The sequence below is a fragment of the Aspergillus costaricaensis genome (assembly GCF_003184835.1).
Source record: "Aspergillus costaricaensis CBS 115574 unplaced genomic scaffold BO79scaffold_1, whole genome shotgun sequence".
In the NCBI taxonomy this organism is placed as follows: Eukaryota; Fungi; Ascomycota; class Eurotiomycetes; order Eurotiales; family Aspergillaceae; genus Aspergillus; species Aspergillus costaricensis.
Genome location: NW_020291801.1, coordinates 611,810 through 634,906, shown reverse-complemented (window position 1 = coordinate 634,906; position 23,097 = coordinate 611,810). Strand labels below are relative to the sequence as shown.

The window sequence follows — 23,097 nt, the reverse complement described above, 5'->3', positions numbered from 1 at the left end:
AGTGACCATACTACTAGTCACTTCCATTTACGCTCGTATGATGGTTGACTCCATTGATGCTTCTTGTCATGAGTTGTGTGAACACAGGACCTGTACAAAAAAGAAAATATTAACAAAAGGCAGTTACCGGTTTTGCCATCTGCAGCTTTACTCTAGGCGGCTATTAGGTCAACTTCTCCTGGCAAGTTGCCTGGCGTTATCTTATTTACTATGCAGGACCAAGTAAGGCAAGGCTGATAGGGATTGTACAGTAGTAGTAGCTAGCCACCTACTAGATACTTACCCAAACGTGATATCACCCGTGCATTTTTTTGACGCTCCACCGTCCAAACTAGACCAAATCCGAGCATTATTACGATGCTGCAGTTCCGACTGACCGAAAAAAAAAAAGGATGATGTGAAAAAAGAATTTATCCGGCATCTTATAAATAAATAGTGAGAGGGAAATAATGTATTGTATAGCTAATGGTAGTTCACTTAAGTATGCTTACTCTTTCTTACTTCGTGCTCTTCCTACCAATTATCCTTCTATTCCATTAGGCTTGGACCTCTTTCCAACGCCATCCGCTCTTTAGTCCACGATCGGGTGGAATGGAAGATCACCGTTTTAATTAGGCAACACCCAGCACCAGCACCAGCACCAGCATCCCTGTACTGTATCCCTAACTTCTACCCAGTACCAATCTGACCTCGGATTGAGGAGGAGTCAGCTATACAGGATTGACATGAATACTCTCAAGGGGGAATCTTATAGTGTTGATGATTTGCTTTCTTTCTTTCATTTCTCCCGTTACATGTGAGCATCGGCACGTCACATGCCTAAAGCTCTCACCGCCCGGACGCCTGGAAAACCGGCCGCATTTGCCATCAGGAACCATGTCATGCCACTGTGATTTCAGCGGTCGTGGACCAAATTGATCCTCTGCAGAGCCATGTATGGACCATTCTATCGGAACTTGATCTCGTGTGGCTCTTTTGATGCGCGCCCGTTCTGCATTGGCGTAATACGGTCCCCTCCATGCCACACCCGCGCTTAAGCCGTTGACTCAGTCCAAACCACAGCAATATGGCGTGGAGTCATTCAGCTCGTCGCTGGCGGGCTCTTCGTAAATGCTGCTGCACTCCAAAACTACGATTTAATTCCACTCAGCAAGCTCACAGTCCGCCGCCGTGGAGACCGGTATCGGCTTTGGACGAGTAGGCTATCCTTGACACATTCTACCGGGCGTCAATGCTAATGGCTTGCAGATGGGTTGAGCGTGACATCCGTCCTATCAGTTTGCGACAGCTAACTTTCTTTGGACGAACCCTGACGGAATCTCGGCTCATCAGTTCGGCCAACTACGTACGAACTGAGCTTCCAACTAGGTTAGTGCGGTCATTCCATCGCAGTTGACGATCTAACTAACTCCAATATTTCGCTAGACTCGCACATCGCCTACGAGATATACAACGACTCCCGTATGTGGTGGTGGCTAATCCCCACCTGTCCATGGTGTACGAGCTCTACTACAAGGCATTCGAGCGGTTTCGGACCATCCCAGAGATAAAGACATTGGATGACAATGATAAATTCTGCGACATCCTACGTAAAACGCTCCGGGAACACCTGGTTGTGATTCCCAAACTCGCAACGGGTGTCCTGGAGTGCCGCGAGCTCGTCCCGTCAGATGTGCTGGACAGCTTCATGAACACACTTCTCCGAGCAGTAAGGCCTTGTCTGGGTGGATGGTGTGTTTCTCTACTAATACATTCAACCTAACAGAGAATTTCACGCCGCGTTATCGCCGAGCAACATCTTGCTTTAACGGAAACCTTCAACTCTCCGTGGCACTTCCCTGGATCCCAAGATCGCACAGATCTAAATGCCGACTTTGTCGGTGAGGTATTCCTCAGATGCAACGCGAAAGAGGTTGCTGAACGGTGCGGGAAGCTGGCGCAGGATATGTTGCGGCAGAACGGTGGATCGGATAAGATCCCAGAAATCTCGGTGCAGGGTCACCTTGAGGCAACCTTCCCTTACATGCTGAGTCACTTGGAGTATATCATCGGTGAGCTACTCCGCAATTCGATCCAAGCTGTGAGTGAACGATACCGGGACTCTACGGAGAAACCGCCGCCTATCGAGGTTCTCATCTGCGAGGCCCCGCAGCATGTGATCTTGCGGGTATCGGATCAGGGTGGCGGCATACCGCGTAAGGTTCTGCCATACTTGTGGTCTTTCAACAAAGGCCCTTACAGCACATCACACCTCCAGAACCTGGGACAGGTTCCCGCCATGGCTGCCACCATGCAGGAGCTGTGCGTGCCAACAGAAAGAAAGGATGCGGATCGGGACACATTCCGCGAGAGCTCGCTGGATTCGCTGACCTCGCGGCCCCCTAATCTACGTCTGGGGATCGGTCTGCCCATGAGCCGAGTGTATGCCGAGTACTGGGCGGGCAGCTTGGAGCTCCATAGCCTCGAAGGTTACGGAGTGGATGCGTTCCTGCAGATCTCGAAACTCGGCAACAAGAACGAACAGGTGACGACACGTGCGTCAATTGATGCAGTATAGAGGCTCGAAGTACGGAGAGGCTAAGTCGTATATACCTCCAAATATACACGTTAAACGAACACCAACCGCAACAATGGCACCTGCCTTTAACATCTCCTATCTACTAGTTGAACTCCCCACTTACCCCAGGTTTTCCGTAGCTCGGCCTTAAGCCCAAACAGGCAAGCGCGGCCCATTTGCGGCAGCTTGCGGGATGACGTCAGCCGGAATGGGATCCGGGCAATTCCAGGCCAAACTAAAAACATTTCTGCCTTGTTCAGTTGGTGGCCTGGCAAGGGATTGATCGCTCAACTCGGCTGCTGTGTTGTTCTCTCATACTCGACTTGACTTGTGACTTGCTACCCGTGGCGCTGGCTCACAAGGCTGATCAACACTTGGGAAGCCAATTTGATCTTCCAGTACCACCTTCCCGTCCCGGTGACGTCGATCTAGAAACACCTGTGAAACCTTGTGACTGATCCGATCCTGTCACCTTCTTGATTCATATACAATGAAGCGTCTCAATTCCAACAAAGACGATAACGTCCCCATCTACATCTACATCCTGCTGGTGGTGATTCTATCCCTCAGCTTCCTGGGTACCTATTTGGACTCGAGCAAACGTGTCAAGTCTGCCGCACGGTCCTAATCAGTACTATCACTACTACTATATTGTCGTTATCAACATAGCCTCGAAATCAACTAAAATGGCTGGAACATGCTCCATGCTCTGCTTGATTCTGATTACCTTGTTCAGTATGCAGCCCCTCCACTTATATTCTCACACTTTTTCATAAATCTGAATCAGAAGCTAATTTCCTACTCATCTAGTACCTCCTCTCGGTGTGTTTATGATCTCGGGTTGCAGTGTTGATCTGCTTATCAATATACTCTTGACGATTCTCGGGTTAGTTCCTCATCCTTCGTTTCCACTATACTTCTTCGCCTTCGCAGTGTTACATTAAAAGTAGATGGTTTCTGACCGAGTCAACATTGTGCAGGTACTTACCCGGTCATATCCACGCATTCTACCTCGAATACGTATACTACGCCAATCGCAACGCAGGGACAGGCGAAGCACCACGTCGCGCGCCGGGAGTCTATTCCGAACGGATTCAGCGCGGGGGGAATCACCACACGACGTATGGCACGATCCCTTGATGATGGATGCTGAATGAATCAAGCTACATGTGGACATGGCTGTTTCTTTTCCCTTTACATTTAACTGTTCCGGGTATTACATTGTTATGTTACGAAACCCTAAAATGAACGGCCAAAGTCGATAGCATCATTAACTGGAGTTGAGGTTCTTTTATTTCTACAATGCAAGTAGATGATATGCTCAACCTCAAACCTAAGCCCAGCCCATGCCTCCATAAATAAATAAAACACCCAAAATAAACAAGAACAATCCCAATGCAATTATACCATCTCTCCTACATAAACAATCACCCACTATACTCCCCCACCTACACCGCCCCAGCAGAAGCAGAAGCAGTCCCAACATTCCTCCCCTTCAACGCCGGCAACCCAAAAGCCCTACTCGTGCCCACATCCCCCTTCGTCCTCATCGCACCCCCGGTCTGTGGAGCCCACCACAGCGCCCCAACCCACGGCTGCACATTCCACCCGACAGAAAGCGTCACATTCTCCCGTTCGGCCATCTTCCCCGAAACATCCCCGATGGAGTACTTCGCCCGTTGATCGCGGAGTCTCAGCTTCCCGGGCTCAGACACCTTCTTACTGGCCGTTTTACTGGAAGATGAAGTCTTCTTCGTACTGCGCTTCTTATTCGCAGACGATGATGCAGAGGGGAAAAATCTCTCGCGCAGGGCATTAAACGAGTACGGCGACTCCGGGGCCGGGATGATGGTGTCCCAGATGACGGAGTGGGAGGGCGCGGAGGTGGTTGGGTTTGTGGGGTCGGAGGGGTAGGTCGCGTAGACGTAGACGAAGAGTTGTTTGGTGTTCCAGTTGAAGAGGGGGGTTAGGTCTTTTGTATGGTTGTCAGTTATGTAGGGGAATGGGAGATGGGCATGGGGGGGATGTATGTACCAGCGTCCAAATCGAATTTCATGGCGGCGTATTCTTCCTTTCGTGTGCTGTAGTAGTGGGGACGGCCTTTTGTTCTGTTGGTTTGAATTGGTTGGGTTGGGTTAGTTATGTTGGTGTGGATGTTATGTTATGTTATGGGGGTGGTGTAGTAGGTAGATAAGTATTGTATTGGGTGGGATTGGAAAGAGTAAGATGGATGGGAAACGTACACTTTCACATCGCGCAACTTCACACTAGACGTCACATCGTCAGTAGGATAGAGAAATACGCTGAGAGCAGCGAGACCGGCGACGAAGAGAGCGACGGTCGTGAAGAAGCCGAAGACGCCTTGGGCGCGGTTGAGGGTTGAGTGCATGATCCCCTCTATGTGTATGGACCGCGATGGAAAGGAGGTTTATGAAAAGGAAGATAGGGAGAATAACTCCCTGTGAAGCTGCGGAGTCGCGAGGATGTTTGTATTGGGGATAGTATTGGTGATAGTAAGAGAAACAAAGATGGGCGGAGCTTGAAGCCACATGGGCCTTTTTCGGGATTGGTTGAGCTGAATGGCTGGCTGGCTTATCGATAAGCAGCTACTACTTATCGTTTTATCTCCGATACTGTCTGTCGCGCACTTTGCTACAACTTCATTTCCTCGTTGGATTGAATTGCTGCGCGCAAAGCTGTTATAGACTATCGCATATACTCTTGTTACTTGTACTCATTATTCTTTATCGTCACTATAATATTCTCTCAATTAATTACCCACTTACACCAACCACACCTCATCCTCAACACCAACCACCAATCAACCCCGCATACTCCCTCCCTTCGAATTTCACACCACAATAGACCCAATATACAATAGAAAGATAAGAGAATCCAGAATGGGCGACCACGTCCTCTTCTTCTACGGTACTTCCTTTTACCCCCTCTCCCCTCTACCATACCTCTACTAAGATCTCTTCAAGGCACCCTAATGGCCCCTCCCATCCTCCACCGCGTAATCCACGGCAACTCCACTCCAGAACCATGGCAAAAGGCTCTCTTGACAATCAAGCCGGCAATACTGCATAACTATCGACGCCATCGCGTCCGGTATGCGGATTATCCGGGTATTATACCCACTACACCATCTTCTTCTTCTTCATCTGGTGATACTGCTACCGGTGGTGATGCATCTGTGCTAGGCACAGTAGTGTGGGGATTAACAGACGGGGACGTGTATCGATTGGATCGGTTCGAGGGGAGTGAGTATGAGAAGAGGGCGGTTAGGGTGAGGGTTCTAGATCATCAGCAGCAGCAGGGTGAGGGTGGTAATGGGGAGATACAAGAGGTGTTAGGTGCAGCGGAGACAGAGGGCAGCGGTGAGACCAAGGAAGGGGAGGAAGTAGAGGCCGTTACGTATGTGTGGACTGCTGGAAAGGAGCGGTTAGAGGATGCGGAGTGGGATTTTGAGGCGTTCAAGAGGGATAAGATGGCGTGGTGGGTGCAGGCGGATGAGAAGGATTGGTAATAAGTAGACATAGACAGAATATTTTCAGCTGGGTTAGATCAGATCAGATCGTCCGATTCTATCAAATATCCATATATACAATACATGTCACCCCTCGTCTTGAATTCCACAGAATCATTCGCATGCAAATGCTTGGTATCTAATGCAACTGTCAACTCAACCCTCCCCCCAGTGTCCCGGAAACGCCTGCGTGCGGATGGCACGGATTAGGAAAATAACAAAGCAGATAATGCATAAGACAAGTATTAGAGATAGTGCTTTTCGTTACTACTATGTGCATAGCTGACTACCTCGTGGGTGTCCCTCGTACTTGGGTCTCGACTGCCACAACACTCACACTGTCGTCAGGACTATCGCCCTCCGGAGCATCTTCTTTGTTGTGGACAACGGTGCGCGGCTGTGTCTCCGACTCCGGACTCTGTCGTCGTGGCTTTGATGGTTTGGATTTGGTCTTAGGTGGCGCTGCCTCCGGCTGACTGTCTGGGACTAGGACAACATCTTTCTCGGGAGATGCTTCGGGGTGCCGTGACTCTTTGGCGTCCACTACCGGTGATCTTTGGATCTCCTTAGGTTTGTCCTGGCCCGCGCTAGTTTCCGCTTCGGCTTGCGACTGTCGTTCAGAATTCACAGCCTGAGCAAGGTCCTCCGAGCCATTCGACGGCCCCTTTTTCCGGGGTGAATGTTTGCTTTCGCTCTCCGCACCCTCCAGCACGGGACTACCGAGTAGGTAACAGACTGGCTTCTTATTCACCATAGTGTCTTTGTCACTGATCTCATGGCGTTTGAGCTGCTCCTGCTCGTCATAAAGCATGTCAAGGAATTTGCGGAGTCGCCGTCGGAGGAGACCGGACTTCAGCGGAGGCCAGTCGTCTTTCGAATCCATCTCCTTCTGAAGAAGCTTCCTGACAAACACATCCGGATCTTGGACGAATTTCTCCAGGTATGCCAGAAGATACAGACCGCAGTCGGAATAGTTGGGCTGCAGGGGAATATCCCGGGCCCTCATACCCTTGATCAGGCCTTTGTCGATTTCGACGCCCTTCTTAGATTTGGCTTCTTCGTATAAATATTCACGAAGGGAGCTTATTGTTGGAGAACGGGGCACATTCAGCGAGTCGAAAGTAATAATGATCGGCTGGCAGACGTCGTATCTAGGGCCCGCTCGCTTTGCCTTTTGTTTGCGAGGCTTAGCTGATGGTTCGGGCAATTGAGCAGCTTCCTTCTTATCAGGCTGTTCGGGCGTCGTTGCGTTCTCTGTAAGACTGGGGAGAGTTTTGGAAAGCCCTTCTGGGCTAGCTTCAAGCTCAGGCCACTCTTGATCTGCAGCAGGACTCTCTGCAGGCTGGCCCTTTCCAGCCCCATCAGCTATCCTCATAGTTTCTAGGGATCGCCTAGCTAACTCCGCTCTCGTAGGGCCTGAGCCGTTCGCCTGTTTTTCTTCCTTGTCCTTATTGGTGGCTACTTCCGGCTCTGGCGTTTCAGAGATCTCCTGAACCTGACTGTCTGGTGGCCCCGAAAGCTCTTTTTCGCCTTGTGTTGGTTCATTTGGATCTAGCCCTTCCTGGACAATTCCCTGCAGGCTTGGTAGGTTGCAGATTATAGCAACATACCAGTGCGCACTTTCATTGATTGGGACAACGACATAATCATGACTGAAGATGTCGACGGTCCTCGTCCACTTCTGCACGCCTTCATAATTTATGCCCCGCTTGCCCCGGGGGACATTCATAAGTGTATCGTGAAAGAAGGAGTTGAAAAAATAGACTCTCTTCGCCGCGTCACTATTGGTGCGCTCCAAATGATCTTGCAGGAATCGAATGTAGAACCCGATAAGGTTGTCATTCAAGAACTCATTCTCGCGCAGTCGGTCAAGGTCGTAAACATCCACCTCGGCCTTCTTCTTCCCAACTAGCGGATAGACAAGGGGTCTACTACATAGTTAGCACCAACGAGTACCATGGTTTGCAGAGTTGCATACTTGTGCCACTTTTCAGTGTTTACAGCTGGCAAAGGTGGCTGCGTACTTTCATCATCGCTATCGTCACTGTCATATTTGTCAGTCGTTTCTACCACATTATATTGACCAGCCAATACATACCACACTACTGTAGTCGCGGAAGGAAGACGCGACATGGCTCTTGTGGTGATGCTGGACGCAGACTTCTTCACGGGAATTTCCACACCGGGGTCCGTGGCGCTCTTCGACACACGGCTTGGGCTTGATTCAGGCTGCGATGGGTTCGAGTTGTTGGGCTTGGGTGCAGTAAGGGAGGGGTTTGCACGTTCCCGAGAGGCGGCGTCCGGCGGCGACGGCTGTCTCCCAGCGGCAACCCCGTTTTCATCTCGCAGATTGTCCGTAAGCTTCACCCGTTTCGTGGTGTCACGCTGCTTGTCCGGGACTTGCTCAAGACCGCTTTCCGATGATGGCCGTTTAATTCCATTTGTAGATTGTTTAGTTTCTCTTTGGGCCTTGTTGAACGCTTTGTCCATCCATTCGCTACTCTTATATCAGCCTCAGTTGAATAGCAAAAGGTGTCATTCAGGAACAGCAACAAGAGCCAAAGGAAAGCGGCACAAATAGAGAACAGTGAACTGACATACCTTGACTTGTCACGAACGTCGACCTCACCCAATAAACAGCAGAATTCCTCCTTCACAGTGAAAGACATGAACTCAATATCGATCCGGTTATCGAGTTCCGACGTCTTTGATAGCACTAATCTGACCTTATTGTTTGGTGATTCTGCTTTCAGGATCTGTCGTACTCTAGAAAGAGGCGCTTCAAAAATGTTCTCCGAATCTGTCTCTTGACACAGTACGATTGTGCGTTTCGTCATGTCGACATGAACCTCGACGGACTTGCCATCCGATGCCTGCTGTTCGATAGGACCAGTTCGGACGAGCTTCGCTTTGAAGGATCGCTGGTTCGACATTTCGGAAGCTTTGGTCTTCTTGTTCTTCCGTTTCCCTTTCTTGCTTGCCCCGGAGGCTTCGAAAAGAGTTGGTTTAATATCTTGAGACAGGTGCTCACGGCCTGTCGTGCGTTGACTTCCAAGCTCAGCTCTCTTGTCTCCAATTTGAGCGGGCGGTGGCCGCACTGTTACCGCCCCTTGAAGCTCATCGGGACTCTCCCGCGATTCAGACACCCGTCTTCTGGGTTTTGCCGCAATTTCCGGATCATGAAGCAGACCCATCATTGTCTTATTTGCAGGTTCCTGTGATTTCGCATTTATGATTTCGACGCTTTGTAGGATCTCATGTTTGGAGGGTCGTTCCTGTTCGGCGCCGGAGTCTACGTCGGCAATGAATGAATTGTTTCTCCGTCTTTCTTTGGTGGCATTTTTCGTGAAACGTTCATCGCGGTCATCATCGGACGGTGCTCCGATGTTGGGTAAGGGACCACGTTTTGGGCTTGGTTGTATCCGGGAAGGTCTCACGATATTTTCAGTGCTTCGGTACTCGTCCACTTTTGAGCGTCTGTTATTCCGCTGTTTCTTTTGCTTCCCTGAACTCTGGCTCAAAGTAGGAGACATACGTGGTGGGTGACCGGCGATGCGGGGCGCCTCCTGAGCGGGGTGCTCAACATCGTTGTCAGACGGTTTTGTGAAAATTCCACGGCTGGAATCGAGGGTATCCTGGCGGCGCCGTTTATTGGGTCTTTCAGAGCCTGCGTATCCTGTGACATTTCCTGGCTGGCTGTTCCGTAGGCGATTCGATTTTCCTTGTGCACGAACCGATCCACTGTCTCGACCTTTCGATATCGTATCCACGGGTCTGAAAGGTGACTTGTTCCTGCTGTTAGCACGAGCACACAAGCATTTTCAGTTCTGGTCAATCATACCTTGGGCTTATTGCTCTTTGTTTGTCCTGGCACTATAGGGATTCCACCGGGGTCATTCCTAAGAAAGTAAATCTCGCTGATCAGCATATATTCATATGGCCACTGCGCAAAACTGAACGCACCACTTATTGGGAGGAAACAACCTAAGTTCATCGTATGCTTCGGAACGCTGGCGCGACTTGGCATGTGTTGTGTCGCCAGACCTAATTTCAATCGAGTCAGTATCACTCGGTCTGCTTCCGCATTGCGAGGCCATATTTACAGGCGACGCATTCCTGAATCTGATCGAGGAACGGTCTGGCGATATTGTGGACGTACAGGTCGGTGTTCGTAAGGATGTCGAAGTCCTTCGGCATTGCTGAAAGCAGTCTATCACGGCCGGTGTTAGCAGAGCGGAAAATGTAAAATTATAGGCCGAGACATGAGTTGCGAAAGAATGATCGCATGGTAATCTGGAAAGCGCTGGGCGGAGTACGGATACTTACGGTGACCGGATCAAGGCTTTCAAGAGATGTATGAAGAGATCCGTATTCTATAGGCGAACCGGAATTCCATGCGCCGGACGTCTCAGTCCGCTGTATGTGGTCGGAGGTCGCATCTGATGGGGGCGCAGGATCGGGGGAAGTTTGCGGGGAGGAGGGGGGTCGACTGGAGGTGCGGCCGGAGAGGAAGTCTGAGAGTTGTTTGAAGAGTGGCATGTAGTCACGAGCGAGGTCATTGCATGACCAGACAGGCCAAGAGGGTTCTCATATTCGGCGAATACCGAGCAGAAGTGGGCATGGCGATAGAGAGAAATGCATCATGGATGGGCCAGAAAAGGCGGTGGGAGGATTCTGCCCACCGACGTGCGGAGCCCTACAAATCTGCTGACTAGTTCTAGTCCGGCCACTAGTGCCCGCACTAGTGGTGTCTCGTGCATTTGCTGTAGATAGTAGTCTACAGTATGGCTCTGTAATCACCATTCGGGATGCCAAATAAGTATCATTTTGCGATATATATAGCAGTACCACTTCCTTCAGCACTGAGGCAGCATCTGGAGTTGACACACTTTTATATTTATGATGTAATGATGTCTGTTACCACTCTTAGTAGTAGATGAGGGCATTAACACAGTCTCCGCATATATATACCTCCCGTTTACTTCTTAATACACATATTAATAGTACAATCATGGTGATTGTACCTGCGCATACCGAAGTAAATGATACATAGTATTCATAGTAGTACTACGAATGATGCTCCTAATCCTATCTACCATGATTAGACCGACTAAAACACTCGAAAAATTGTGGAATGGTGTAAAACTACCAGAAAGCAATCTGGTAGAAAGACAGATGAATAATGTATTACAAGAAGCCTAGCCCATAATATCAAGCCATGATCGATCTGTAAATATCAGGGTAATAGTCAATCTCCATACAATAACACTTGATGTTTAAATCTATACCTGTAGTGGTGTCATTATTAGAAGTGGATAGAAAGCCCTCAATTACTACTTAATAGTACTTGAGATGCTCCTATCCAACCACAAACAGCACTCAAGGGCCACAAGAAATACAAGCAGGTATCCCCCTCCTCACAACACAGTAACTAAGTACATACTCCAGCTCCAAGCTATACACCAACCACGACCAAGTAACTAATGCACCACAGTACCTTAACGCAACCCACAAACAGTGCTCCATAATGCAGGTTCAACTCCCTACAGTAGTAATGCCCTCCTACCGTCATTGAATATGATAGATCATATCCCTGCCGTAGAATATAGCAGACCAGCCTGCAGGATGTTATATGGCTGATTTACATTGGCCGTGGCTCCACTTCAGAGATTTCTATCCAGACTATTCAGATCTAGGTTCCATGAGATGTAGGTAGAATTGGTGGGAATAGTACCCGTGGCTCATAAGATATGAAGAGATGGGGGAAATGAGTAAGCCTTAGTATTAAGTTGGAAAATTAGAGATACGTGGTTGAAGGGTTAGATGGATGGCATTGAAAATACTACCGAGGAAGGGTGTCGGGGTGGGTTAAGGAATAACTTCATCGCGCTGACTAAAGAAGTTATCGCTTGGGGTTTAGTTTTAGTGCTTTCCGTATGAGGGAAGAAATCAGGTGTAGACAGTAGGACAGAATCGACCTAGATACCACGTGGGTTCCCAAAAAGATCCGAGATTATTGGAATTAGAGAAAAATCAAAAGCATGCGGGGAATTAAATTGTAGTAGTTTACATGCACGATCTACTAGTCTGGTTCAATAAATAAAGTCAATAGTAAATCAATAACTAGTTATTCCGATCACGATTCGTGCAGGTGAGGAAGTAGATAGAAGAAGAAGATACTAAGTATAGCAGTAATAAAAGTAGTTACGCTTCATCCCATCCGAGCACCCCAAACTTGCATATCCACGTGCAGTAGCAGCGCCCATGAATTGAAATAAAATGGACAGAAAATAAAAACCCAAATCGAGATCACTCAGTATTTCGCCCTAAATGCCCCGATCCCAAATCATCCCAATGAGATTTTTGTGTGGCCTTTACTATACAGGATCATAACCCACGTAAAGCATGTCAAGATGTCGTGCCTTTTCCTTTATCCCCCTCGTCATTCGCCGTAACTCTTCGTCGATCGCCCAGCTGGTGTTGCTGGTTGTGGTTGTGGTTGTTATGGTGGTGATGGTGATGGTGATGGTGGTGATGGCCGGCGTTTCCGGCGGCCTTCTCCTGGCGAGCCTGGTCGATGGCCGAACGTTGGGCGATACTGTCATCGTGACTCTTCCAGACAATGTTGGTGTCAGCGGGAAAGTTAAGTAGACGTTTGATTGTTTCCCTGCAGAGCATATTAGTAAACCGGCGATGTCGCTTCCAAGGCAATGTGTCCACGTATGACATACCTGATCTTGATGTTCCGCCCGCCATCGATGCGGGTCCACACATTCAGAACATCCTCCCCGCTCCGCACACTGAGAACCGCACCACAAACCTCATCGCTAGCCTCTGCAAATTGGTCACCGATCATAGCCAGGAGGAGGTCCTCCCAGTAGCGATCCGCAACCCCCTTCTTCAGCCTCACCACCCATTTTCCACCTCGCTTATTGGCTTCGTCCTCCCATACCGGACGAATGCCTTTCTTGAAGATATGGTAGTCGGAGACGGTGGGGAGTAGAGAAGGCCTCTTTAGGTGCGAGTAGATCGACCAGAAACTCTCTACTGATGATATGGATGCAAGCGGGGCGGTAGATTTTTCGTAATCGGAGTATTTAGGTGTGGGAGGCCGGTACCAGATAATCCAAGTGGACTTGAGCGGGTGCTCCTTGAGCGTCAAGGCAACACCCTTGGTTTTGCCGGCCTCGGCGGCGGAAGCCTGGTCGACAGGGTTTTCGCGCTTCTCGCCGGGGGTTTTCAGGTCAGAAGGTGCACCGGGGGTTTTGGGGGTTCCAAACGACGCAAAGGCACCGGAGCCCAGGCCGAATGCAGAGGAGGCGTTTGTAGACGGAGAGGACACGCCGCCGGAGAGGGGGGAGAGAGCGTTGAAAGGGTTGGACCGGCCGCCGTGGGAGCTGTCGGGGCCGAATCGCTTGGTGGCGCGGGGAAGTTCAACTCGAGCGCCGTCCGTCCCCGTCATAGACAGAGACAACTTGGAGGTGCTGTAGACAGGAACAAAAGATTAAGAAGGTTAGTTGAGTCGCACCGGCCACGCAAGTATGCGGGCAAAGTCATCGTGCGGAAGTGGGACGTACTTGGATCGGCGAGTCCAGAGGTTTGCGTTATCCATGGAGATAGCTAGTGACGGCCCAGAAAGCGAGCGATCATCAGCCGGGGACACAGGATCCGGCGGTCGGGTTGTTTTGCGAAGGGAAGGAGGAGGAAGAGATTCGAGGTGGTGGACGAAATTATCGAGCAATCAAGGGAGATCGAGTGACACAGGACCCAAGTCTGAAAATTACTTGATAGGATTAAATTGAGGGTACAAGAAGGGACGCGGCGAGCGGAGCAGTCAGGACGGTAGTCGAGGCGAGGCGAGGGATAGAAGGTGACGAATGTTGGAGAGGAGGAATCGTGATCGTGATCGTGAACGTGGCGAGGGAATTTCTGAGAAGGTCGAGGGGGGAGAAGCAGGAAGTAGATACTTTGGTAGATGTGAAGTGGGAAAGGGAAAGGGAAGAAGAAATGCGGAATTGCGGTTTCTGGAAGTGAAGAAAGAACTTGGGAAAGTCGAGCACTTCCAGCTGCCCGCCAGCCAATCACCATCCCGCCCCGCCTGCTCGCCCGCTCCGTCGTTTTTCCTTGCGGCGCCCTTTATTAACCGCTGAATTTTTTCGCATCTCTTCCTCTTCTTCTTTTTCTTCTTTAAACCCAAGACCACCAACTCAAATCATCGCTGGCTGCACACTTTTGATTCTGTCGAATTTTCAACTGCACTGGCGATTCCGATGAGTGTGTCGAGAATATTTTTAAATACCCGCTTCTAAAACCATCATCACGAGGGCTCTTCCGGGCTCCATGATGCGGTGATGACCTGTATGACGGGACATGCCTTTGCCAATATCATGTTTTTGGCATTGGCTCCCTGAAAATTGAATCGTAGCAGCTTTGGAATCTTTAGTCCGGCGCATCTGTAGTAATTCGACTGTTGCCGGTGCGTTCTTCCTCTCCTTGTCCTGTCTGGCAGTCTGTTCAAATGAACAACAGCCGACGGCCGCTTCCCGGTCCCCTACGATGCATGATGAAGCTTTCATTCACATACTCTGGTAATCCGAGGTGCTCAACCGCTTCCACACTACTATTACGGTGGTGTAGGCATTTGCTGGTCGAGTGTGAGGTCCACAGGCATGTCTGATTGCCGCGATTTGCTCCTTATTTTGCGTATTACTGCTCTGCCTCATCAGTTGCTGACGTGGCTGTTTGTAGTAGATTGTCCCATGGTAGACTAGCAATTGTCCTCAGTACGAGTTCCCTACTGCTACACTCACACTCAACGCTTTTTTGGTGATTCGCTTCGGATCGACACCTCAGATCGGATGGTCTTCTGCAACAACTGCCCTGTACACAAGAATGACATGGAAAGAGAAAATGGCATTGTATTGTCGTATCAATAGAATCTATACACAGATCAAGTGTGCCCAGGATGGAAAGGCCTCAACCGTCAAAAATGCTGGACCATAAATGTAGGATGCTCGGAAGTCAAATCTCCGAGAAAAAGGAAGCAGCGTGCATGTCGCCCGTCGGTCATAGTTCCGCATAATAGATGATAGTGGTAGGGGTAGGTGAGGGGGAAGGAAGGGTTACGGAAGGAGTTCTGTCATAGGAGCTAGCCCCGGTGATGTTATGATTTGCGAGACTTCCGTAAGATGCACAGCTTCGTCAACGCACGCTTAGGATGGCGCACAAGCTTTCCGAGAACCCCTATTTCATTGTGCTGGGGTTCGAAAGTTCGCATAGTCGGCATGTTGGAGAGGGCTGCACGGATGTTACATCCAGGCTTCACTGACCCGGGTGTGGCGCAGAAGGTGGTCCGCTTTCAGACCCGTCTTGCTTGACACGCTTAGGATCTCTCTCGCTCGGAGGTGCAGATGGTGCCCCCTTGCGCTTCTCCTTATCCCGCTGATACTCAGCACGACGTTCTTTGTCCCTCTCGCGACGGAGAGCCTTAGACTCGAATTCATGCCAGTCACCTTCAATATTCTCCAATCTGAGATGCATTAGTGACAGTCAAACAGGGGTTATTAAGCATTCAAACTTACTCGACGGCTTGTTGAGCACTTGGTTCCTCTGAAACAAAGTATGGGTGTGACAGAATCTCCTCGGTACTTGGCCGTTTTGTGGGATCGTAGCGGAATATTTGCGAAACCAAATCCAGAGCAGCGGGTGATAGAACTTCCCGGTAGACCTCTTCGAATATCCTCTTGCGTCGCTCAGTCGGCCGCATCAGCTCGAACCAGGGCATCTCGACAATGTCTGGCCATTCTTGCCGAGTCGGCGTACCAAGGGAATTGTAAAGCTTCTCCAATTGACTGATCTCTCCGCCCTCGCCAGGAAAGACAGCCTTCTTCGTAAACATCTCCACGTATACGCACGCCGCACTCCAGACATCGACCGCCGGTCCATACCTGGTTTCACCCAACAAAAGTTCGGGTGGTCGATACCATATGGTGATGACACGATTGGTGTAATCTAGTTGGCGACTCTTAGAAAAGAAACGGGCCAATCCAAAGTCCGCAAATTTCAGTTGTCCTCTGTTGCTGATGAGGATGTTGGCGGCCTTGATGTCACGATGCATGACTCCACGGTGGTGCAGGTAGTTCAAGCCCTCAAACATCTGTTTAGCCAAGTCTTTCTTGTGAGCTGCCGTCAGCGTGAAGGTTGGATGATTGATCAAGCCAGTCAGATCGTGCGAGAGATATTCAAAGACCATGAAACACTCGTTTCTCTCAACCATTACTTCCAACAGGCTGACAACGTTGTTGTTGCGAAGATGTTGAAGTAATTTGATCTCCCGCACAGCTGTGACGGGAAAGCCGTCCTTCTCGCCTTCCATTCGGATCTTTTTCAAAGCAACCTTTTTCTGTGTGTAGACATGAATTGCCTTGAAAACCTTTCCATATGTACCGGCACCAATGACAGACTCATTGCCAGGCTTTCGATAATAGACCGAGTCCGACTGGGCAAACTCTTCGGATAGGGTGGGACGTGGCTTGGGACGGGTCATGATCTTTGGCTGCTTTTTTGGTTCAGGAGAACGCTCGCGACGGCGGTCGGGACGGAAGTCTTGTCTTCGATCACCTCTCCTTCTTTCATTGCGATGTTCGAATCGTCGGTCGTCTCTTCTCATATCGCGTGGGTCTCGAGCTTCACGAAAGCTGCGGGGTTCCCGGAATTCTCTGCGGTCCATCCTCCCTCGATCTCGGTCCCTGTCGCGCGGTCGATCACGGTCGCGGTCCCTATCTCTGTCACGATCACGACGGTCATAACGTGTGTCAGGCTTGAACTTCGGTGGCGGCGGGCCACTCGATAACCTATTGCGGGGAGGTGGCTCAGCAGCGCGCGGCGGTGGCTCTCGTGCCAGCATTCTTTGAGCCAAGTCGGGAACCGGTTTGGGAGCTGGAGCCGGGGTAGTCTTTGCCTTGAAAGCGAAACTGATTTTGCCCCCTTTGTTGGGAGTAGCAGATGAATTAGATTGTTGCGTAGCATTATTTGGAGGTGGGTTGCCTTGAGCATCACCTCCCGCAGTAGCCTTCGAACCGTCATCTTCTGTGTGGGTTTCTTTCCTTGATGATGCAAACCGGTCACCATTATCGTCAACATGGGATCTTTCTTCGTTGGCCGGGGGCGGTGGTGGGCTGGCTGATGGTTGCCTATAGGGCTCGTGAGGGCTGGAAGGGCCTCGACCTCGGGAATCACCCCTCCAATGTGCTTTGTTAAAATTGCTTCGGCCATGTGGTGGTCCATTATTATGGCCCTGAGGCCCCGAGTTCATAAAGCGACGGTCGCTGCCATGTCCTTGATAGCCGCCACGGTACCCTGAATGTCCACCACGGTAAGATGGCCCTGAATATGACGAACTGTGACCATGTGGACCACTCGTAGTGTAGTTGTTCTGCCGGTACGGAGAGGTAGGGCTATATATTTGTCCGATGTTAGTCTGATGCTGCGGAGAAGTGTCCTGAGATGACTCGACTTACACATGCTGACCCCGTCCCCCGCGTCCGCCCGAGTACGGAGAACCAGGCTGTGGCGATCCGTGGTAAGAATTCGTCGGAGTAGCGTTCTGCATCGTCGAGGAGTATTGGGAAGCATCGGCATACGGTCGAGATGTTCGCGGGCGCTGGAATGCATCGCGTGATGTCTCCCCGTTGGCCGAAACACTAGCATTATCTGCATCATGCCCCGGAGCTTCCCGAGACGGGGACAGAGACCTGAACGAGTCACCCGCTGCTGAGCGGGCGGGTCTGGCGGAGTTCATCGTCGGATCACCCAGAGAATTGCGGCGAGAAGCTATAGATAATCTCGAATCACCGGACTGCACAGAGTGACGCGAAGGTGATCGATAGCGGGGCTCGTTCTCGAGTTCGTCTTCCGGCAAAGGGCTATGAAAGCGACGCCGAGGGTATGCGTAAGATTTCCCACCACGTACGGGAGACCTAGAGCGCCTAGGTCGTGGGGATATTGGACGCCTACCCCCGGGTGGGCGTCTATCTCTCCCTCGTCGGGGGGATGGTCTCCGACCAGACCGACCCCGAGTTGCGAATCGTCCTCGCCTGTTGGATGGCAGACCTCGATCCAGGTCGTCACTGTGATTGGAAGGAGGATAGCGATGACTTGGCCGGGTGGGAGGCTGTTCGAAGCCACTGGGAGAAGGACTGCGCGTCCTTTTACGCTTGAAGGGAGGCGGAGCGGATGGTGAGTGGTCGCGCCGATGGTGGCCTCTATCGTTGGTGTTTTCAGCTTCGAGAGAACGACGCGATTCCAAGCCAGGATAATCAGCGGGTAAGGGTGAGCGATCACGGTCTAGTTTCCGACCAGGGTGAAATTCCGAATGTGGATGACCAGGGGAGCCACGGGCGGAGACGGTGCTAGGGGACAAATCACGGTGTTGGCGAGGTTCGTGGTGAGGTGGAGGAAAGGGACGCGGTGGCGGCGACCGTAGAGGAAGCTCGTCGTCGGGTCTGCCCTCTTTGGGTCGGCGACGACGCTCACGGTCGCGAAATTTGTCCCTTCCCCTATCGCGGTACGAGCCTCGAGGCCGGTGCTTCTCCCGGTCTCTGGGGTCTCTAGTGTCGCTGGTGGCTCTCCACTGGTCTCTCAACACCGGACTCCTGCGGGACCCAGCCATGTATTCTCCTTCAGCTGCATCGGATTCCAACAGAAAAGGAAGGAAAAGCAGCAGGGATCAGAATGACCGGCCCACTGACGGATGAGGAGGTTCGCATGTAGATGTCAGCGTTAGGATAATCCGGTGGAGCCTATCCTCTCGTCTAGGCTGGTCGGGGCGTGTGTCGGCCGCGTTCACAGTTCTCTTTCTGTCGGGGGATTGGGTGGTGCGGAAGACCGGTTTTTCCGGGGGGTTTTGAGTTGACGGAGGGAGGATGGGAAAAAGGCGTCGCAAAGGCCGGCAGTTCTGGGCAGAAGCAGATCGTCAATGTCCGGGAACGCTTTTCGAACCGGCTGCAGAATGTAAAGTGCAGGGGAAAATGGGTATTCTAGAAGGGAGAAGGGGGGGAGGACAGACGCACCTCGCAGTCTTTCTTTTTGGTTGGTCCCGAGGGGGATTAATTTGCTTCCTGTGGCCGCTTTCGTTGGCCTTGGAGCACTAGATAATACGAAGAACCACCATGAGTTGCAAGGTGGTGATGGAACGGGAGTCTACTTTGATGGCGGGAGATTTTTAGTGAAGAGAGTCAGTCCAGCAGGTGACTCTGGGGCGGCCCAACACCGACGAGCCGCTGATCCAGTGTTCCTCCTTGTCCGATCCCTTCTTCCTCTTTCACTTCCGGGGTTGCCAGTAGTTTGGCTCTTACTACGGATGCTGGCGCAAGGCCGCGGTGCAGAGACGGCAAAACCAGGTGACGGCCGGTATTGCTGTCCGGTATGACCCCTTAGGACGCTTTGGCCTGGGGTACGGAGAGACATGGAGGCATTCAGTTGTCGAAATCCCCCAGTCAAATATGAGCGTCGCTGAATAGCACATCCTCAGCCCAGTAGTATTCACTCCATGTCCCTGCCTCGATCATGGCCATTGTTTCCATGTCCGGGCCACGGGAGGGCTCCAAGTCTTCTCTTCCATCATGGTCCAGCTGCACTGAACTCTGCCTTTGCTCCTACCCCTTCTTGCACTTCTGCCAATGATGATCTGTCTTGGATTCATGTTCGGGTAATTCGTCTTTCCTCCAATTTTTGTCGCGTAAAACATCACCATGTCTTCCCCAACCTTTTACAGGCTCATCACCTGCATATAGCGCTTTTGGTCGCTGGCTGGAAGAGGAAGCATATCCTTCCCACAACAGAACACACCTATCTACGGGGAGCAAATAAACCGCAAATTGACAAACATTGACAAAAATGATCAGAGCAAACACCTTGCCCAGGCGAGTTGTAGTAGCAGCACCGACGCAGATGGATGAGTCCGCAGTGTTCAGTTGCGGCTCACCAGATTAGTTTCTTGCCATCAGTGGGTGTGGTGTAACAAGTTGAGCTATCGTAGGCGCCCAAAAATGCCCAAGCGCCGTTCACTGCTTAACGTATTCAAGGCCCGCATGCTTCCTGACAATGATCAAGGAACAAGAAGCAGAAGGGGTCGATGTTGAAAGACAGCGGTGCAAGTCTTCGAGATACCGAAGACATAGGGTAGTCGAGCCTTGTGAATGGGGAAAATATCAGGTATCATAGAGGACAATGTCATCCGTCTAATTACTCAAGTGCTCGACGGTCGGCGACCTGACTTTGGCACACCACGTCGAAACCATGTTTGAATCCTGGGTAAGAACCGAAGGTAGGCTCTAGCTATATCACAAGCCACGCCACAGATACAGATAGTTGTACTCACACTCATCCAATTTCTGGAGAGCATACGGTTAATGTTTGCCATGTACGTACCTGCCGTTGATGTTTGGGGTGAAGTCATTGAGCCTCGAAGAACTCCGGGGAAATCCGGCATCTAAGCCTACCCAGCAAACACATGGCCTGCCAACCATACTGGTTGTGAGAGCAGAAAGAGATTATTTCCCAACCATCCTGAAGTAAATCGGCCATCAAAAACCACTTGCGAAAGCGATGTTTATCAAGGGTACCGTAGAGGATCGAGACGTGGCTGTTCATGACGTGTATGTAGGCGGTGGAGATGCGGGCTTTAGGTGAGGCACTCCCAGTCCAACTCAACCGAACACATCGTAAACGTACGTGGCTAGGACCAACCCTAGCGGGCCGAATAACGTGCAAAGAGGCCCTAAAGTCATCTTTATTGCTCCAGGGGCCTCCAACCAGAGCTTATTCGCAACGAATTATCAGAGGACAGGGGCTGGTCGGTACATGGACTCTTGTTGACTTTGGTGACAGGTCAAGGGTGACCGTAAGCTTGAAGCAACGGAGGGAATGCCGCCCGCGGTCACGTGGTTCGGCACCGGATTAGCCTGGTCTCCGGGGCTCGATAGTATAGCCACCAAGATTATGGACTATATAAGTTTGTTGTTGACTTGCTTTAGAAAGAACGCTTAGAGCTTATGACTTACTACTCTTCACAGTTGGCTAGCGGGGATATAGCTAATATAAATTTGCAGTATGATTGTCTGTTGTATTCTAGTATAGAGCTTCGCTGATTGGAAGTTGAACTAAATCTTTCCTGTTGCACTGCAATAGATCCTGCTCTAAATCCTGCCTAGAGGCTATTTCAAATATTGTATTTTCATTACCATTGGCTGGGCTACTATTCTCTGGTTTAATTACCCTGCTGAGCGAGAAATACTCTGCTTATTTACTAGTACTTTGATAGCATGTAACCTATCTTGCCAGTACTTGGTTCTAAAAAGACTTCGTATACAATCTAGAGGAAGAGACTGGAAAGACTGCTAGCAGACATCAACACTCTAATCTCATGTTCTGGTAGTTCTTGAATCTTTTCTTTGTTATACATATTCTTCACTAGCAGGGACTATAAAACATATTTGCTTCTTTTCTTTGATATTCTAATTTCCTTACTGACTCCTAGACTAGTCCCCAACCCCTACTGGTATTGAGCAATCACCATATTTATAAGTTCATTAAGAAAGACGCCAACAATCTGGTGTTGCCCAATACCTCCCAGTTTTACTTACAAAACATCCAGAAATATATGCCGATGCAAAGAGATTTCGAGCTCTACTGCCAATGCTCCCCTCCAACCCGCTTACCGAGTATGCTATCCAACAGCTGCTCGGGAGGATTTGCAGATGAGAAGTCCTATACGGTGCTAATCCCATTTGAGTCTGCACGCCATTTTAGCAGATCTTCAGTTCAGACCTATCATCAATCATCTGGTTGATCGATCCGATTCCCTCTTTTCTTGTGATATAAATAGCCCGTATTCCCTCATACTCCTCACGAGCACCCCCTTGTCTTGCACAGACAATTCTCCATATTATTACCACCACCACCCTTACCACTCAAACCGCATCATGATTGTCAGCGGACTTGAAGTCGTCACCCGCCAACTGGTGCGGAATCTCCGCGGTGCCACCCAACAACAACCTTGCGGCATTGATCTCACCCTTCGTCAGATCTCCAAATGGACCTCCGCAGCGACCATTGACTTCGATAATACGAAGCGCCAGGCAGCCAGAACCTCTATCTTGCCGTTTGATAACACAAGTCATGCCATTAAACTGCCACTAGGCGCTTATTTGGTCGACTTCAACGAAACCGTTCACGTTCCACGGGACTGCATGGGCAGCATTTTCGCGCGGTCATCCCTCTGGCGTTCTGGGGTGGGGATTACGGCGGGTGTTGTCGACGCCGGTTATGAAGGTGCTCTCGGTGCCCTGATGGAGGTCAAGAATCCCCACGGCGTCGTTCTGTATCGAGACGCCAAGCTCGCGCAGATTGTCTTTGAGGAGTTGAGCAAAGAGGTGGAAGGATATAATGGTATCTACCAGGCTTCCACGAGCAGTGTTGGGCGTGATGGAACGGGTCAGACTTCAAACACTCAAGCAAGGGATACTATACTTAAAAGATGAGGCAGGCATTGGAACACTCACCGAAATTGTTAGCTAGACCGGCCACTCAGGTTTGGCATGGAGTTTTCTTCCCCCGTACCATCGATTTTGAATTTGACCAGCGATTACCAAGTGGATTACCTCTACAATGCGTCGCCACTGGCATAATTGGCCCCATTACCATTCTCCAGCTTGGTGTGCCACTGATATTAATAGGTTGCTTTTGGAGGAGATCATAATGTATCTGAACTAGGCATATCTAGAGAAGACAGGAAAAAGAATATTAGCTCAAATGACTCCAAGAATGAATATGGAGGGAAAGGTATTCTTGCTTCAGTATAAAGAAAGGATTTTTTTATTACCGTAGAATTGAACATGGTGAAATTTCAGCATATAATTGGACTAGATGAGGTTCACTAATAAAGTCTGTATCTGCAAGAGTATGTCGAATCTACAGAGTTGCTAGAGCAGATATGATATGGCACTATGTT

General features: G+C 50.3%; 8 protein-coding genes across 8 annotated transcripts; 4 read left to right on the top strand and 4 right to left on the bottom strand.

The window, feature by feature from the left end:
- Nucleotides 1-696: 696 nt before the first annotated feature.
- BO79DRAFT_184601 (protein kinase PKP2) lies at nucleotides 697-2,617 on the top strand. The gene is made up of 4 exons (XM_025680341.1): nucleotides 697-1,197; nucleotides 1,249-1,368; nucleotides 1,426-1,708; nucleotides 1,766-2,617. The coding sequence occupies exons 1-4, from the start codon at nucleotides 1,067-1,069 to the stop codon at nucleotides 2,555-2,557; spliced, it is 1,326 nt and encodes a 441-aa protein (XP_025545046.1). The 5' UTR covers nucleotides 697-1,066; the 3' UTR covers nucleotides 2,558-2,617.
- Nucleotides 2,618-2,830: 213 nt separating this feature from the next.
- BO79DRAFT_206073 (YqaE/Pmp3 family membrane protein) lies at nucleotides 2,831-3,842 on the top strand. Its single transcript, XM_025681902.1, has 3 exons — nucleotides 2,831-3,292; nucleotides 3,368-3,443; nucleotides 3,538-3,842. Exons 1-3 carry the CDS (start codon nucleotides 3,244-3,246, stop codon nucleotides 3,695-3,697), a joined length of 285 nt encoding a protein of 94 aa, XP_025545045.1. The 5' UTR covers nucleotides 2,831-3,243; the 3' UTR covers nucleotides 3,698-3,842.
- Nucleotides 3,843-3,883: 41 nt separating this feature from the next.
- BO79DRAFT_162834 (signal peptidase complex subunit SPC3) lies at nucleotides 3,884-5,075 on the bottom strand. The gene is made up of 3 exons (XM_025679088.1): nucleotides 4,801-5,075; nucleotides 4,592-4,665; nucleotides 3,884-4,529 (listed from the first exon to the last, which is right to left on the bottom strand). The coding sequence occupies exons 1-3, from the start codon at nucleotides 4,944-4,946 to the stop codon at nucleotides 4,006-4,008; spliced, it is 744 nt and encodes a 247-aa protein (XP_025545044.1). The 5' UTR covers nucleotides 4,947-5,075; the 3' UTR covers nucleotides 3,884-4,005.
- A 382-nt stretch (nucleotides 5,076-5,457) lies between these two features.
- Nucleotides 5,458-6,086, top strand: BO79DRAFT_234013 (gamma-glutamylcyclotransferase family protein; the record flags this gene model as incomplete). The annotated part of the gene is made up of 2 exons (XM_025684327.1): nucleotides 5,458-5,485; nucleotides 5,542-6,086. 2 exons carry the CDS (start codon nucleotides 5,458-5,460, stop codon nucleotides 6,084-6,086), a joined length of 573 nt encoding a protein of 190 aa, XP_025545043.1.
- Nucleotides 6,087-6,179: 93 nt separating this feature from the next.
- On the bottom strand, nucleotides 6,180-10,625 carry BO79DRAFT_162830 (SUMO protease ULP2; the record flags this gene model as incomplete). The annotated part of the gene is made up of 8 exons (XM_025679087.1): nucleotides 6,180-8,014; nucleotides 8,065-8,130; nucleotides 8,185-8,583; nucleotides 8,688-9,871; nucleotides 9,928-9,985; nucleotides 10,050-10,130; nucleotides 10,190-10,296; nucleotides 10,413-10,625. 8 exons carry the CDS (start codon nucleotides 10,623-10,625, stop codon nucleotides 6,373-6,375), a joined length of 3,750 nt encoding a protein of 1,249 aa, XP_025545042.1. The 3' UTR covers nucleotides 6,180-6,372.
- Nucleotides 10,626-12,218: 1,593 nt separating this feature from the next.
- BO79DRAFT_184590 (eukaryotic translation initiation factor 4E) lies at nucleotides 12,219-14,088 on the bottom strand. Its single transcript, XM_025680340.1, has 3 exons — nucleotides 13,664-14,088; nucleotides 12,818-13,570; nucleotides 12,219-12,753 (listed from the first exon to the last, which is right to left on the bottom strand). The coding sequence occupies exons 1-3, from the start codon at nucleotides 13,696-13,698 to the stop codon at nucleotides 12,495-12,497; spliced, it is 1,047 nt and encodes a 348-aa protein (XP_025545041.1). The 5' UTR covers nucleotides 13,699-14,088; the 3' UTR covers nucleotides 12,219-12,494.
- A 1,319-nt stretch (nucleotides 14,089-15,407) lies between these two features.
- BO79DRAFT_249425 (putative protein kinase) lies at nucleotides 15,408-18,756 on the bottom strand (the record flags this gene model as incomplete). Its single annotated transcript, XM_025685774.1, has 3 exons — nucleotides 15,408-15,615; nucleotides 15,668-17,542; nucleotides 17,606-18,756. The coding sequence occupies 3 exons, from the start codon at nucleotides 18,754-18,756 to the stop codon at nucleotides 15,408-15,410; spliced, it is 3,234 nt and encodes a 1,077-aa protein (XP_025545040.1).
- Nucleotides 18,757-21,632: 2,876 nt separating this feature from the next.
- Nucleotides 21,633-22,717, top strand: BO79DRAFT_184583 (putative dUTPase). The gene has a single exon (XM_025680339.1). It carries the CDS (start codon nucleotides 22,070-22,072, stop codon nucleotides 22,625-22,627), a length of 558 nt encoding a protein of 185 aa, XP_025545039.1. The 5' UTR covers nucleotides 21,633-22,069; the 3' UTR covers nucleotides 22,628-22,717.
- Nucleotides 22,718-23,097: the final 380 nt, after the last annotated feature.